Raw genomic sequence first — 12,856 nt, 5'->3', positions numbered from 1 at the left:
TGAGGGGAAACGCGGAAACGGGAAAAGGATCCGCATTTCCTGCTTTTGTTTGGTGTGTATGTGAGCCGAACCTAATTTTTTCGGTATAAATACATGACACTCCTACTATCTATCTATCTATCTATCTATCTATCTATCTATCTATCTATCTATCTATCTATCTATCTATCTATCTATCCATCCATACATCCATCCATCTATCTAATCAGTCTGAATGAAAGTGTCTGTGTACGTTTGTTACAATTGTATTACAATCATTTTAATATATAGTGCTGCTGTTTGAAGAGACATGCATTGCTATTACTTCTGCATTTTATATACACATAAAGGTTTCTGCAAAGAAAAAACAAGTAAAAAGTTTTTATCTGCAGACACATGTCATAGTAAGAAACTTGAGGTTAATTTGGACACCGTTTTCTTGCATCAAAATCAAGCATTCAGTAATGCTTTGAGTTGATTGGTGGCGTGCAGTAACATGTTGATTACAGTACTTAATCGTAAAGGGAAATTTAATATTCACTTAGGTAAAAGTAGCTGATATGCATTTTCAGGTTTAGTTCTCATCACTTTCAAAACACGTTGAATGGTGAAGAATAGTTCATAGCTGATTGTCCTTGAAATGCAAATCGATGGCATTCGCACTGCGCCAAGCACAAAAAGTGACTCTCTGACTGGCTCCCCCAGTACTCGCCCTTGCTGAAGAAGCTGTACTGCCAGATTGCCAAGACGTGCCCCATCCAGATCAAACTGTCCACTGCCCCGCCCCCTGGGAGCGTCATCCGCGCCATGCCCGTCTACAAGAAGGCGGAGCACGTGACCGAGGTGGTGAAACGGTGTCCCAACCATGAGCTGGGTCGCGATTTCAACGACGGTAAGAGACCGTCTCTCCAAGCCGCACATGCCGCCCCCCCCGCAATGGCCGCTTTCACAACAGTCAAATGGAGACAATGGAGGTGCAGTTAGAAGAAACCAGTGTTTCCCAATCCGATTCTCAGGGACCCACAGGCGGTCCATGTTTTTGCTTCCTTCCCAGCTCCCTACCAGACAGTCCATGTTTTTGCTGAGGTGGGAGGAAGCAAAAATGTAGACTGTCTGTGTTGTCCTAAGGACCGGATTGGGAAAGACTGGAATAAACCGTGGGAGAGAGCAACTCAAAGCGTAGTGTGTAGGCAGCCTGAATACACTTCAACGGTTTCACCGCATGCAAAAGACATCTTGTGCTCAACAGGCTGGATAAACAGGATTTGATTTATGCTATCAGAGAGCGTTGGCGAGAGCCAAAAGACGCACACTCTCACTAATGCCTTAGCTTTTAGCTTCAGCTAATGAAGAACACATTCTATCCCCCAATACAGGCAACTTTGGGAGTTTATAAACACTCTGTCAGCTAGGCCGGAACCAAGCATAGGCAGATTGCTACGTAAGGGTGACGACCCTGACAAAGTCCCCAGCCAGCGAAATCTACTGAGGGGGAACCCCCCCACCAACACCCCCGACTGTCAGCACAAAATATGTCTTGCTTATTGCACATATGAGTGTAATTGTTGTTATTTAGGTTATTAGCAGACATATTCTGTGTTTTATGTATATTGTTGACCTAAGTCAACGTGTCATATGTGTTTAAGCAGCATCGTAATGATGCTTTTCATGAGCTATATTATTTTTCCTCATTCTTCTTTTCTACGAAATGGCGCAAATTGCAGTTATCTTCCACCTAACGGCTCCCGCTACCGCTGTACCCTACCCAGGCCAGGTGGCTCCAGCCAGTCACCTCATCCGAGTGGAAGGGAACAACCTGTGCCAGTACGTGGACGACGCTGTCACAGGCCGGCAGAGCGTGCTGGTGCCCTACGAGTCTCCGCAGGTTCGTGCTCCGCTGCCCTTCTCTGTAAGGACTGCCATTACGCGCACGTTATCATTATCGCTACTTTACATAGCTGGCACCTTTACCCAAAGCAACTTACAGTTTTACAGTTGTGTAATTTTATCACAATGACAAGCAAGACCCTCCTTCAACTTGCAACCCTCCGGCAATGAAGTTCATGCTGTTATCCGCCATGTTGCATGCTACGCTAACGTAGCAAATTTTAGATCACACCTGAAAACAATGATAGACCTGTCCCTGGGCTCTTAATCTGAAGATTAAGGGCACATGCTTCATCTGCGGGTGTTCACCCACACCATGGTAGGATTATTTTGCTCCCAGAGATGATCCTTCAGCTACTTTGGCTTACAGACATTTCAGGAGACACCGGTTCACGTTCCCGTCATCTATACTGAGCATTTCCTCCCAGCCACGACCTAACAGTAGTTCAGGGCCTGCCAGTAAAACGTGTCTGAACTAGCATGAGGAGAGAAAGAATGCTATCTCAGCAGATCAAATGGACGTTTAGCAAGGAGCAAAATCACTTTTAATCATTATTATTGTTATGATTGTTCTTTTTGTCTAATTGCTGCTTAGAATTTTGTGGCTGTTGTACATCCTTTCTTATCTTGGTTTTTGACATGTTGATGGATATTGTACAGGAATTTAGAAACCGGATTTTACTGAGCAGCTTTTGGTGAAGAGTGATGTGAAGTTGTTCACTTTTGACAGGTGGGCACAGAGTTTACCACGATCCTCTACAACTTCATGTGCAACAGCAGCTGCGTGGGAGGCATGAACCGGAGACCTATCCTCATCATCATCACCCTGGAGATGAGAGAGTAAGAGCCTCTAGCCATCCGCCGTATATATACACACATGTACACAGACCCTACATGGCATGTTAAATACTCATGGGAGCTTTCCTTATACAAAAATGTTCTTAGGGCAGAATGAAAAATGATTGGTTCAGTGAGATAACCAATCAGATTGTAGAGGAGGCGGGCCCAAGGCATCCGATTAGTTAATCCCTCCTCTAGTTGCTTAGACCCACCTCCTCTATAATCTGAACCAATCATTTTTCATTCTCCCCTAAGACCATTTTTGTGTAAGTAAAATTGCCATGAGTGTGTTAAATCTGCCCACAGTGGCCAGGTCCTGGGTCGGAGGTCGTTCGAGGGCCGGATATGTGCATGTCCAGGGCGCGACCGCAAGGCGGACGAGGACCACTTCCGGGAACAGCAGGCCCTAAACGACAACGTGGCCAAGAACAGCAATACCAGCAAACGCAGTGAGTAGCAACCCTGCCCAGTGACCCCCTGCTGGACTCACAGCCACTGCACCGCCAACAATTTCCCCCCTATTGTGTCCCGTTTGCAGCTTTCAAGCAGACGCCAGCGTCCATTCCAGGACCTGCTGTCAACTTCAAAAAGCGCCGACATGGAGAGGAGGAGATCTACTATATTCCTGTAAGAGACTAAAGGAATTGGCCTACAGACCTACTCAGTGACCACTTTTCTTGAATTGAAATTCTCACTCCAGCCAGCTGACCAAAGTTGGCAGCCCCGTTATTATTGAATGGGAAATGCTCCATTTTCTGAAATCAGACTGTATATTTACCTGATACTGACACTATAAAATCTGTCTTTAAGAGGGAATAAACTTCTCCACGATTGCTTGTCCGACACTTATAATGTCTACTAACAAGATAAGAAGTCTGCTGATGCTAATTGCTAAACTTCACAAAGCAATTACACCAACTAGCTAATTACACCAACTACTTTTTCCACACAGCAGTTACTTGATTAATTATATTCATTACTCTGTTCTGCTTTGCACTGATCTCTGTTAGAAAAATTACATTCATTCTTATTCATAAATTCATAACAAGGTATGGTCATGCATTAGATAAATGCTAATCGACTTCCTGTGATCCAGTTACAGCAGCAGGCATATTAAGTCCGGTTGGGTGTCGAGCGTACGGTTAGCCCCAATGACCTCTGCGACCCGTGTGCCGTGCAGGTGCGGGGCCGGGAGAACTTTGACATCCTGATGAAGATCAAGGACAGTTTGGAGCTGGTGGAGCTGGTTCCCCAGCAGTTGGTGGAGTCCTACAGACAGCAGCAGCAGCTCCTGCAGAGACAGTGAGTCGGCTGACCGCTCTGGGGTGGGTGGGGGGTGGGGGGCATCGGAACTACCCACCCAAACGTACTGTCTGCCCACCACCAAAGCAGCCCCAGACCATCACATTGCCTCCACCATGCTGGATAGATGTTGTCAAGCACTCCTCCAGCCAATTTTCTTTTGATCTGCATCTCACAAACGTTTTGCGGTCTCAATACCTCAAACTTCCCGTCCATCCATAGCACTTTTTTCCAGTCTTCCAGTGTCCAGTGTCTGTGTTTATTTGCCCATCTCAGTCTCTTCATTTTATTGGCCATTCTGAGATACGGCTTTTTCTTTGCAATTCTGCTCAGAATGCCAGCAACCTGGAGTTGCCTCTTCACTGTCGATGTTGAGGCTGGTCTTTTGCAGGTGCTATTTAATGAAGCTAGATATTCCATTAAAAAATTTAATGGATTCCATCTATGATAGTCATTTACAACATTAACAATGTCTACACAGAATTTCTGATCAATCTGATGTTATTTTAATGAACAAAAAACTTTTTTTTCCAAAAGCAAGGAAATTTCACTCCCAAACTTTGGAACGGTACTGTATGAACGCTCACCCCAGCCCAACCCCCTCTTTCTCGGACAGGAGCCACGTATCCGCCCCCCCCTCCTCCTCCTATGGCTCCCCCATGCCCAACATGAACAAACTCCACGGGGGCATCGGCAAGCTGCCAGCCGTGAACCACCTGGTGGGCCAGTCCCAGCAGAGCCCTGGGCCCCTCCCTGGCATGACGCACATGGGTGAGGCCCACACCTCCATTCTGTCATTATTTACCCATCCATCCATCCCTCCATCCTTCCATCATTCTGCTTATGTCATTCCGAGTCATCATTGGGATCTAGAGCCACACACACACACACACACACACACACACACGCAGAGTTGTATTCACATCCTTATGGAGACTCTCCATTCATTTCTATGGGCATAACCCTAATCCTAAAAATGACAATCTTAACCCCTACCCAGCCCTAACCTTAACCATAAGCAATCAAACAAAATACACAACATTTTTAGTTTTTTGATTGCAGTTACAAAACATCAAAATAACAGGTTTTTATCACTTTCTGGAGAAATTTGTTCCCCACAATGTAATATATACATGACCCCCACACACACACACACAGAGTTGCACATTAAAACCAAGTTTACAGTCTCGCCTAAAAAGCTTGTGTTTTGACTGCCGTAGGAAACCAGAGTAGCTCTCAGGAAACCCACATAAACGCAGGGAAAACACACAAATAAGCCACACACACAGAGTCCAGGCTCAATTCAGACTCAATCAATAATACCTACAATAATTAAATGATACACTGTAGTAAATGTAGCTGTTTAATCGGCTTTTGCAACCTTCTGATCTCCAGCTCTTTGGTCAATGAGAATCATTTGGTTTAAAATCACTTTTAAACCAGAGCATCCTATAGAAACATAGACACCTAGAATCATGCATTTTAATAGAAACTAATTATACAGCCCCCAACATAAATGATGTCATATTTGGTTGGCTTGTCTATGTTACTATCAAGCTATTTACAACTACATTCTCAGAAAAAGGGTAAAATTTTGTACCTTTAGTTGTGACTGGAAAAACTAGGAACATCCCAAAGGTACAAACAGCATTAATGTCCCATCAATGGTACAGAAATGTTCCCCACAGTCCATTTCTGTACATTAAAAGGTACAGTTACCTACAGCTAAGGGTACAGTTGGCAGAACCTCAAGGGTACAGCCCCAGTGATAAGCAAAGGTACAAATTTTTGCCCTTTCTTCTGAAAATGTACTCGTCATTTCTTTGCCTTGATGTGCAGCTAACAAACCAGTCGTTTCACCTCGTCATCGGTTAAGTTTGTTACTATGTTATTATTTTAACCGAGCAGCCTGCTCTGGACTGTTATATTATGGGTGAAGAGGCTGTTAAGTGGACTGTGGGGCAAACTCTGCCATTTATTCACAAACCATGCAGTGACAACAGCTCAGACAGTTGGCACTGACCAACTGAAGAACAAAAATCCACAACAGAATTAATTTTCCCAAAACCTGCTGTGGAAATGTAATGGAAGTTTTTCATTGGATTACATCATGAGGACTGAGCGAGTTTAGGTTCCCGATACTGTACCATATGATGAGGAAGCCTGACTTTACGTCATTAGTGGTCTGATCTAAAAAAAAAAAAATCGAGTTGACCAACTGTGTGGATTAGAGTAACCAAAGGAAGGAGAAGCTACAGACGCTGGTGGTGGTTTATTAATGGATGCTACTTAGTATTATCCAGATAGCACTTTTGTGCTGGTCAGTGATTCTGAGCCCTCAGATCCACACTAAGGGAGAGAAGGGACTCTCAGAACCAAGCATCAAGCTGCCTTTAACCAAAAATAATGAGACGCAGGCCAGCGGCATACACGTCTTGTCCTATCACACATCATTTGCATGTTCCCATTCCCACCTGAGCGTGAGCTTCGATTCCCGTGCTTTGATACTATGTGTCCTACGCACCGCTGCTCTTCCCGCCAAAGCCGCCACCTTCTAAGCCACGCAGGAATGTCACCGACCCCTGACCGCTCCTGCGTTTCTATCCCGCTCAGGTTCCAACATGCTGAACAGCCATCACATGCAGGCCAACGGCGACATGAACGGGGGCCACTCCGCCCAGACTATGGCGTCCGCCTCGCACTGCACCCCCCCCCCTCCGTATAACCCTGACCCCAGCCTCGTCAGGTACTTAACCCTCCACTGACGCACCCGTGACACACCCCGGCCCGGACACGCCCCGTTCCGCCTCGCTGGTAGCCCGCCGGGCTACAGCGGCGCTCAGCCCTCTCTGCTCTTCCCGCCACGGTGCAGAACATCCATCCACTGTCCCACACTGTGTCACTATCTGCGTTTGGGCTCCAAAGCTGCATCCATGCACCAGTAGCTACGGTGCCATCAGTGGTTCTCAGCTTATACTCTAAATGTATGAGCAGCCTAACCACCAAGTGTGCATCTCTGCTCTTCCGAACCCGATTGGGGCAAAATCACACACGTGCCCGTATGACGTCATGAAAGAACCCCCACCCCCCTCACAAGATACATACCTTCGGGGTGTAAACGCGCGAAACTCAAACCGTTTCGTATCGGATCGTACGAGTTTGAATTGCACTATTGCTTGTTACTATCATCTATGTCCTATATTTATTGTCTTAATTTTAAGGTTTTAGTAAAGTATACTTTCTTTTTCAATGTCATTTGTCTTTTAGCAGTCTAATACATTTAACGTGATTGTAACAGGCTGATTGTAATGAGACTGCAATGTTAAACGTACTTTTTTTTAACACAAGCAATGTGACATCTTTCTCAGAGCTCAGTCACTGAATAGGAATACATGAGCACAGTAACATATTTAGGAGATGCCGAATGAAATTCAATTTCAGGCAAACGTTTTACGCTTTAATTTACAGCTCGATCACCGAATATGAATACGTTAATGTAATAACGTATTTCATAAATAAATGTCCACACCGTGTATTTTTTAAACTTTTGTTTTTTTAAGCAAGAGGTTTTCTCTCTTGTCTGCAGCTCGATCACCGAATGCGAATACATTAATGCAATAACATATTGTAAATGTCCACACCGCTTCATTTCTCCCAAGCGCAATGAATCGTGGGAACAGGGGCGGTGCTTTCATGACATCATAGGGGCATGGGCGTGGTTTTGTTCTAACTGGGTTCGGATAAGCTTGCACTGAATGAGAGCTTCAGGAAGATAGTGATTTTCAGGCGACGATTAAGATGCAGAAATATCTGAGCGTAGCATCTATTTTTCATATGTATACATATGTAAGCCTGTTACACCTACATTATAATTACTTAGATGTTTCTCTGTGACATAAGTATGTTCCTGTCTGAGGCTTCAGCACTGACATAGCTGTGTATTTAAAGAAGAGCAAATGTAATGCACCTTCTGGTCACAAGACCAGTTCCTTAAGTATTACACCACCTGCTGGCTTATACTAGCAAAGGAAAATAATATGGCGTTCACTCACGTCAGTCCTCAGGGATCTGGTTGGGGTTAGACTAAAAGTTTGGCCTATTGCATAATTCCCATTACTGCAAATTTACTACGATTCTCATTTAGGAAAAAAAAAAACAGTAGTAACCCTAGTACCTTTTTGAAAACTGTTCACTGTTTAAAGCCATTACAGCAGAAAGCTGAAGGAAAGTGTAGTGTTTTTTCTCAGTAAGTATGCTACTCGACCCTTATTCTTTTAAATCTGCAAATGGCTTTCGAAGCTGAGCTGTTTGTCACAGACAGGGCTTCACGTGCAAGAAAGCAACATTTATGATCTTTTAACAATTAAAGTTGAAAACACTAAAATGAAAACGACTCAGCTGGAATAATAAGGAATTGGACACTTAATCTGCTTGTAAGTAAGCTGTCCACAGAATAAAGATGTATATATAACTGGTGTATACACACTTACTAGAGCATATCTTTGCCTAAATTGATTCATTTCAATATTTCCTTCCTTGTCAGGCTGTCACAGTCAAGCACCAGTGTGCAGCATTTTATTTATTTGTTTTAAATTCTGTTCAGTATAGCATTATGTTTGATAAAGTGGAATTATTGATACTTTTTTATATTGTACAATACTTTCATGTTTTAAAAAACCTCTGTGTTTATAATAAAAACATTATAGAAACAAAAAGGCGTAATGAATCATTTAATGCAAAGTGCATGCATTTCCATAACCTTCCATAACCATAACCCAGTTCAGCAGAGAAGATTTGAGGGACGCCACTGGTGTGACACGTTACTGCATGATGCATGTTTACTTACAGATGTGTAGGCAGCTCGTGGCAATTTTACTTACACGAAAATGTTCTGAAGGCAGAAGGAAAAATGATTGGTTCAGAGAAATAAGGTGGGTCCAAATAAGTATAAGAGCCGGGACCAAGACATCTGATTGGTTGGACCCACTTCCTCTACAATCTGATTGGTTATCTCTCTGAAACAATCATTTTTCCTTCTGCTCTCAGTACATTTTTGTGTAAGTAAAACTCCCATGAGCGTGTAGGTTTGTGCCACAGGAGAGTACTAACACACACTGTATTCTTGACCGGATGGGTTCTGCTGGGGACCAGGCCAGGCCTTCCGGAAGACACGCTTCTCAGTTCCCTCTGTCGTGCGCTCCCGTACTTAAACACCGGCGGTGCTGTAAGCGGGAAGGAGCCGTCCCCTTGGTCACAGCGGGATTCTTTTTCTCTGAACAGTTTCTTAACCAGTCTTGGATGCCAAAACTGCATTGACTACTTCACATCCCAGGGCCTGCAGAGCGTGTATCACCTCCAGACCCTGTCTATGGAGGTAAACTACAGCTCTCTCGTCATCTTCACTTCTGCTTTGTGGCCATCAAACTCCAGTCCTTGCGGGCCATGCACTGTGCTGGTCTCCATCCCTGCAGAGTACTTATTTTACAGAGCCTTTGATTGGCAATTTAAATGACAAAATGACCAATTAAATGTGTTGGTTCATGACCCACTGTCACCTTTACTGTTTCTAAACCAAATTTGTTAATTGTTATTTAAAAGTTTTACAGGTGTAATCCTGGGCTAAATTATACAATATTAAATCATAACTTAATTTAAAATAGTCGTAATTTATTACTTACGGCCTAAGAGTGATTAAATAAAATCTCATTAGTGGAAATAACTCAAGGGCTGCATTCATTTTAAAGGATGAAAATACGTTTTGTTTATTTGCATCAATACCACAAATATTCAGATTTTTTTGGCAACATTTCATGGTGGAGCCCAGTTGCACATAATCATCTTTGTTTGTAGTGTTCGTGGCCTGAGCATCTAATAATAAACACATGGCGTGATGTTCCTGCTTGTTTGTGCACAGTGATAGTTGATCAGTGCATTGATTGCTGATGTCTCATATTGTACACAGTCTCGATGGGCATGTTTGTTAATTGTATGGTAGTTAGCGTACATAGTGACATCAACGCCTGCAGTCATACACAAACACAGCCGAGCAGCTGCGCCGCCTTCTGTACGCGGTCGCGCTCTGTGGTCGATTGCTCATGCCTGTTGGGCCGGGTTGTGTCAAAGTGGCTCAGCGCTGTGTCTGCTCCCCCCCCCATCAGGACCTGGGGGCCCTGAAGATCCCCGAGCAGTTCCGCCTAGCCATCTGGCGGGGTCTGCAGGACATGAAGCAGGGCCACGACTACGGGCAGCAGCTCATCCGCTCCAGCAGCAACGCGGGCATCGGGCCGTCGGGCGAGCTGCAGCGGCAGCGTGTCATGGAGGCTGTACACTTCCGCGTGCGCCACACCATAACCATCCCCAACCGGGCCGGCACCGGCGAGGACTGGGCCGACTTCGGCTTCGACATGCCAGACTGCAAAGTGCGCAAGCACTCTATCAAGGAGGAGTTTGCCGAGAGCGACATCCACTAGGTCGTCGCCCATCTGGCCTTGTAGCTACACTATTCACATCCTTATTTAAAGACTGAGAATCTTCCGGAATCAATAGAGGTTGTGCTCGGCTTCAGCTTATATGACCATTATGACCTATCAAAAACAACTGTTCTTTCCCATTATTTTTTCCTATTTCCTATTAAGCACTCCCAAACTGAGGTTATTTTCAGTCAGTCTTGCCTACAGTCTTTGGCCAGTTTGGATAGTTCACCTCTGTCTCTTTTCCCAGGTACTCGCAGCCTTTTATCTTGAGAAAACGGTGACTTTGATCGATAATCAGAGGCCGGCCTGCCATCATGTAGCTGGGACAGTTTTTTAGCGGGATTCTTGGGTCCCGGCTCACGTAGCTAAGCTCCCCGCATGTGTGTCGTGGTCACAACCTCATATTCTCTCTACATGGGCAGAAGCCAAGGCCTCTATGGACCACAGAAAAGCCCCTCGCTGGTGCCTCGCCCAGTTCCCCCTCGACTGTAATACTGCTGTTCCCTACTCCGTCTAAGTGGCCAGCAGCTTGCTAATTTATTTAACTGCCAACTTACGAATGTGGGGGGAAAATGTATTGGTTGAACAAAATGTGTCATCAGTTCTTTTCTTCTGTGTACATATACATGTAAAACAAAATGTGGTTTTGTTCTCAATCAACAGAAAGTGTTCATTGATGTGTTGAAATGTATCACGTTATACATAGATCAATCGGCAGAAAAATGGCCGTATGCTTCACAAATGTGGATTTTAAATACACAGCATGTGTACATGTGCAAGGGAGCACATGTATGGCCCATTCCACCCGCACGTCTGCTTTTGCCGTGGAAACAAATTCTGACTATTGAACATGCTCCGTGTGGTTTTACAGTGCAGTAGTTTTGATGGAGACTGAATTCATGGTAAGAAATACAGAGACGTTGCGAATCATTAGCTTTGTCCTTAGTTTATGGTATTTTGAATAGGTCACAGCTCTCCTTCAAACCCACCGTATAGCTTGGATTACAGCAAGAGATCGTTTCTGTAACTAGATCGGCCGGCTGTTGGATACCCTTAGACTGAAATTTCTCTACTGTTGAAAATCAAGTACAACTAACTAAATGCAGTATTATGGGCTGGATATGCATACTTACTGTTTTTCAAAAGTACTATAAGCACATTTGGTATTGGTAGACACTAGAGGCATTCTTATTGTATTATAATATAAATATATAGAAAATATAAATGTTCTTTAAGGATGGAAAATTGATATCTTTTCCCTTTAGGAATTTGCTGATTGAGCAGTAACCATCGAAAGGGAAATAATATTTAATCCACGGGGCTGGGCTGGGTTGTGCAACTTCGAATCAAACTGGATTCTGGTCAGGAATTGGAAATGCCAGTGTTCTGTGGCAGACTTGGCTGTTGGAAGCTCAATGAGTGTAACGATGGTTCCTGTTGAGTAACATCACTGAAGTGTTCATTGTTGACTCACACCTTTTGATAGGATCGTTTTTCTTAATCCTGGTCACCCATGGAGAATGCCGGTTTCTGATCAAGCTGGGCTCTTAATTAGCTTTGGTTAACGCATAGTTGAAGACTTGCTGTATTAAAAAAAAAAAAAAAGCCTGTTATCCCGTAGATCAACTTTCTGTTTCTCCACCTTTAAACCACAGCCAAGAAATCAAAGGAATGACAATTTGCTGAATAACAGAATCAGATGTACAGTCGCTACAGCAAAACTGTAGATGCATTATCCACTATGTAAAGCCACATTTATGTTAATCAATTAATACTTAAAACTCTGCAAGATACCAGTTGAGCAAATTCTCAACTTTCAGGATTGGGATTAAGACCCAGGGAACGCGTCAAGATGCAAAATTAGAAGTGACAGGAGATCATGTAGTTCTGTACTCCGCTACTCTGGCCTGAACGTGTTGGTTGCGCACCCAGCTATTGCAAATAGATTTTCATGATTTTGAAAAATATTTCATTGTGTTGTGTGTATCCATGTTAGTCTTTGAATTCCAGTACCATGCTGACAACCCGTCTTCCGCTTTCAGTCTTTCACGGAACAGTTTTTTCCCCTTATATTTGTAAATAATTAATAATGACAAAGGGAGACATCGACAGCATTAATCATGCTAAGTTTAAGTTTAGTCCTTTTGCAATATTCAGCGTGATAACAGTGTGAAGTGTTTTTGCCTGTATAACAAAAGCTAGAACTGAAATCTTTTTGGTTTTTTGTTTTGATACTCTTACCTTTAATTAACATTGTTTTTTTTTTATTGTTTTTTAATGGTCTGAATGTCCTTGCAGGGCAAGGTGTCGTATTTATCTCTGAATTATACTCCGAGAGAAACCCTCCTCAGTGTTCATTCATTCATTTCTTCCCC

At 43.7% G+C, this 12,856-nt stretch overlaps 1 protein-coding gene across 4 annotated transcripts in view; it reads left to right on the top strand.

Moving 5' to 3' along the window:
• Positions 1–12,827, top strand: part of tp73 (tumor protein p73) — a 42,007-nt gene extending 29,180 nt beyond the window's left edge. For all 4 annotated transcript variants that reach the window (XM_023841556.2, XM_023841557.2, XM_023841558.2 and 1 more), the window contains 10 exons: positions 685–871; positions 1,749–1,864; positions 2,597–2,706; positions 3,013–3,155; positions 3,245–3,333; positions 3,887–4,008; positions 4,625–4,779; positions 6,622–6,754; positions 9,289–9,382; positions 10,167–12,827. In XM_023841556.2, coding sequence (XP_023697324.1) covers positions 685–871; positions 1,749–1,864; positions 2,597–2,706; positions 3,013–3,155; positions 3,245–3,333; positions 3,887–4,008; positions 4,625–4,779; positions 6,622–6,754; positions 9,289–9,382; positions 10,167–10,478 — 1,461 coding nt within the window. In that variant the 3' untranslated portion in view covers positions 10,479–12,827. The remainder of the gene's footprint in view (positions 1–684; positions 872–1,748; positions 1,865–2,596; positions 2,707–3,012; positions 3,156–3,244; positions 3,334–3,886; positions 4,009–4,624; positions 4,780–6,621; positions 6,755–9,288; positions 9,383–10,166) is intronic.
• Positions 12,828–12,856: the final 29 nt, after the last annotated feature.

This window comes from Paramormyrops kingsleyae, chromosome 6 (assembly GCF_048594095.1).
Source record: "Paramormyrops kingsleyae isolate MSU_618 chromosome 6, PKINGS_0.4, whole genome shotgun sequence".
Lineage (NCBI taxonomy): Eukaryota > Metazoa > Chordata > Actinopteri > Osteoglossiformes > Mormyridae > Paramormyrops > Paramormyrops kingsleyae.
This window is presented reverse-complemented; position numbering and strand designations above follow the sequence as displayed.